At 39.0% G+C, this 4225-nt stretch overlaps 1 protein-coding gene across 2 annotated transcripts; it reads right to left on the reverse strand.

Annotated features, from left to right (window-relative positions):
• Positions 1–394: 394 nt before the first annotated feature.
• On the reverse strand, positions 395–3963 carry LOC115972179. Of its 2 annotated transcripts, XR_004087420.1 has the most exons (5): positions 3109–3963; positions 2937–3008; positions 2767–2818; positions 2548–2648; positions 395–2229 (listed from the first exon to the last, which is right to left on the reverse strand). XR_004087420.1 is itself a non-coding variant. In XM_031092360.1 (4 exons), exons 1-3 carry the CDS (start codon positions 3724–3726, stop codon positions 2813–2815), a joined length of 696 nt encoding a protein of 231 aa, XP_030948220.1. In that variant the 5' UTR covers positions 3727–3963; the 3' UTR covers positions 2290–2648; positions 2767–2812. The 2 variants fall into 2 exon arrangements, 1 of the variants encoding a protein (XP_030948220.1); XM_031092360.1 differs by lacking the exon at positions 395–2229 and having other exon boundaries at positions 2290–2648.
• Between the last annotated feature and the right edge of the window lie 262 nt (positions 3964–4225).

A 4225-nucleotide genomic window follows, 5' to 3' on the forward strand; every position in this document is an offset into this window, starting at 1 on the left:
GTCAATGACAATATACACTGGCAATGCTCATTCCCATCACTTGAGAGGTTTTTTCTTTTTTGAAAAAAAGGTTCCTATACTGGACCATTATGGTCACCCGGTTTAAGACTGATGCGAGAATATGATGAGCTTCATGAGTCGAACTAATAAAAAGTCATTCCCTGCACTTTCTCTATCTTTGGTTATTTTCTCAAGTTAGATAGAATGGAAGCAAGGCATATATTATATTCCCTTGAGAATGTAATATTGGCAATTATCCAGCAGGAGCTTATTGAGACCTTAATGAATTCATCAAGTGAAAACTGATAATCATACAAATACCCACACTTAAAAAATCAATACAACCCCCCCACCACAAGAACATAATCAAACAAATATCATGAAACACCATGAATGAGATAACTTGAGCTAGAAATAATTCATGCGAAAATCACTTTTTTAGTCATATAACAATGTGTATATTCATTACCTTGCATGAGCAAGGGTGATTCCACAAGTTCAAAACCTAGGTTCCCAAGCTTGCGTCTCAAGTCTGTGATGGAATTGCTTGCTCCAATTCATCAGGGCTATTCAGAATGAGATTTCCAACTTTGAGATAAGCATGATTGTCTAGAAATAACGATTAATTCCAGATGCTTTCATTTCTATTGCTGAATGCAAATGAATCAACATTGTTAGAAAGAAGAGCAATAGAAAAAGGAAACATATCATCATTTTAATAGACGAAGTCACTGTCATAAGTTTCTAAACTTATCGTGTTTGGTGTAAACAGCAAGACCAGGCCAATAGGAATCACAACTGAATTTCCAATAAATGTGACTTAACAAAGACAGGATTCAGGTAGAGACTTAATAAATGGTATTTGATATCAAACTTGGAAAAAAAGAATGAGGAGACCGGGGCAAATATTCCAGATTAATTGTGTTATTATCTTAGGACTGGCTGGAAAAAGGTAAGTGCTGTGAATTATTAACGAAGGAGACTGGGAAGAACGCATCACCTAAGAAAAATGAATAAGCATAGAGTTAAATATTTCAACCATCAGATCTTAACTTACCAAATTCAGGTGTATATATACATACATACATATATATATATATATATATATATATATGTATGTATGTATAGAACGTTTCTCCACATGAGGATTTAATTGGTGAAATTATGTATTTCACCAGTCAAATGCAATCTACAATCTGGCATCACTATACATACAATCTATATGGCACAACGGTTAGTTCACCATTGCAGGTAACTCGGGCAAAAAGAGGCCAACATACACGGCATCATATCCAACCATGGATATTTTGAGGTTGGATATTTTGACTGGGGACGGGTAAGAAACTAGGTAGAAAGGCAATATTTTGCAGATAAAAGACCACCCCCAACCCCCCCAAAAAAAAAGCTGAAACTTCGTTCAAGGAAGTCAGCCAGGAAGGAAACCAATGAAGATGATGTTCAATGGTGACACATGAACTTAGAACCAAGTCTTCAAGTTTTAAATGTTACCATCATATACTAGCAGCAGCTAGCTAGCATCTTGCTTGGTAAAATTGTAATAGCGAGAAAATCAAGCATGTAGACAATAGTTAACAGCTTCAAGGGTAAAATATGGACCAAAAAACCATATTAATCAAGAAAAACGTAAATACCATTAGGTTGATAAAACTAATGAGCATTTATTTACTCTAAACTTAAAATATATATATAATTGCTTACTCAGAAACTTGAAATCCTAATCAGGAAACAGTACTTACCAGATTCAAGCCTAGAAGTTTTATAAAAAAAATACTACCCCTGGAAGATGCCATCCCCAGCATGATAAATGTACAAAAACTAGAACAGAAATCTATAGAAAATTTAATAATAATTTTCCAACCTTCCTAAACATCAGAATTCTTTAAACCCAATATATGCCTGAAATGTTAATCCTTTGACCAATTTTAAACTCTTATTATTGCTCAGAATACTTCCAATCAATGTTAAAAGTGGATGTGAATTATGTGATTACCAACATGAAATATGAAAGAATAGAAAAGAGGAATGCAGTCAGTCAACATATAAATATTCAACCTCTTGTTTTTGATGAAGCCCAATTGAAAGGGAGATGGCTCTTCGAGAACCAAGGAAGCAAGCAGTGCCTGCAATAATAAATCTTGTATGGGAATAACGGTTCTGCAAAAAAACTACACCCTTGATACTCTCTGCCCCCCAACGATGTAGGGAAGCCTGTCAAATATCGTAAATAAACCAACATAATCAGAATTTCTTCAAACAAAAGCACAAATCTCCCAAAATCAAAATTCCATCATTCAGAACGCTTTACAATTTTTAAGAAAAAAGCACTAAAATTCACGCTATTCATTCCACTATATGTTCATGTTTACAACTTAAAACTACCAACTAAAGCCTGCACCAAATACAGAATAAAAATAAAGAAAAGAAAAAGGCAAAGAAATTAGGCATTTCTTTTCTTTTTCTTTGTTCATTTTCTTCTATTGACATCTTCATTTCCCTTTTTTTTATACAAAATTCAAGGCATTATACCTCAAATCGAGGTGTCAACTTCGCAGGCGCAATTTCTTTCTCTAACCTTACCAAGCTTTCAGAAAATCACAATTTTTTTTCTGTCTGTGTCATATCTACCCCTGCAAGGCCCATCATCAAACCATCAACTCCCATAACAAACATAAACCCAGAAAATTTCCAAAAGAATTGAAGAAACTTTCACACACACACACAGAGAAGGAGAAAGAGTGAACAAACCTTTGTATGAGGAATTTAAGTAAGCAAGCATGAGCTGTGAGCATATCTACCTCTGCAATAAGATAGATACAAAAACCATTAGCATCCAAACACCAAAAAAAAAAAACCAAGAAAACCAACTTCATAGTAAAACTAAAATAAAAAAAGCATGAGATAGAAAGAGACAGAACCTTCGCCGGAGCTTCGGCCAGCCGGTAAGAATCGGCCGTGGTCCCCACCAGCCACAACCCCGGAAAAACACTCTGAAAATCAAAACCATTCAAAAAAAAAAAGACTCAGCCACCAAACCAAGAAATCAAAACACAGAAAGAGAGAGAGAGAGAGTTTTAAAGTGTTAAATACGTCGAGCTGTTTCTGGACATTCTTGGGCCGTTTTCTGGGGCGGCGAGCTGGGCGGGAGCCAGTCATGATGAAAACGTCTTCCTCAATTTCTTCCTTAGAGAGTGCGATCCAGAACTTGTTCTTCTCCTTCTTCTTCTTCGTCTCCGTACTCTGCGACTGATCTCCTCTCAGCCTCATCGACTTCGGATTCTCGTTCTGCGCCTGTGGAGCTGGAATCGCAAGCACCGTCGTCGTACTCTCGATCTCCACCATCGCGCTCCTCTGCACCGCCTTCCTCGGCCTCAACTTCCACGGCTTCTGCACCCCTTCCTCCGCCTCCGCCGCTGCTTCCACATCCGCCACGTCATCGGCCCCCGAATGCTCTGCCGCCTGCTTGTTGCTGTTGTTGTTGTTGTTGAAAGAGCAAGGAGAGAATCCGAATCGGTTGCGAGCGGACCGGGATCCGACCCTAGACGGCGGGTCCGAGTCGTGGTGGTAGTCGGAGTCGGGTTCGGACGAAGCAGGAGAAACCGTGCGTCGGCAACGGGTTGTGCTGTTGGTGTGGCTCTTTCCTCCCCATTTCAAAAAGGGGAGCGCGAAGTTGTGAAGTGGCTGAGACTTCACTGGTGCGGTCGCCATTGCACAAACTCAAAACCAAAACAAAACCTTCCTTAGCTTCCTATACTCACTTCTCTTTCTCTCTCTTACCTAGCTACTAGTCTGAAACTCCTATGCTACCTTGAAAAGAAAAACCCTAAACATCAGAGAGGAAGATAGAGAGGTGTTGTGGATGTGGAGAAGAAGGGTATAGAGACTAGAGAGAGAGCCAAAGAGGTTTTTTGTGTGTGAGAATTACTGAATTTCTCTCTCTTTCTTCAGGCAACTACTGCTTATATAGTACAGAAAAACAAAACAAAAAAATCAAAAAATGGGCCAAGGAGTTGGTTTATACTATTCGTCTACGGTTTCGCTAATTTTTACCGATTTTGCCCTTGCTTTCTTGTTTATTTCCATCGCTGTCCTCTACCGGGGGGGGGGTGGGGGGGGGGGCCAGCAACCGTCAAGTGAAACACACAGAACCCTGCTTCCGTGTATTGTACGTTTGAAGCAGCCCCGGCCCTTTTTTATTTTTAAGTTG

Source organism: Quercus lobata, chromosome 12 (assembly GCF_001633185.2).
Source record: "Quercus lobata isolate SW786 chromosome 12, ValleyOak3.0 Primary Assembly, whole genome shotgun sequence".
In the NCBI taxonomy this organism is placed as follows: domain Eukaryota; kingdom Viridiplantae; phylum Streptophyta; class Magnoliopsida; order Fagales; family Fagaceae; genus Quercus; species Quercus lobata.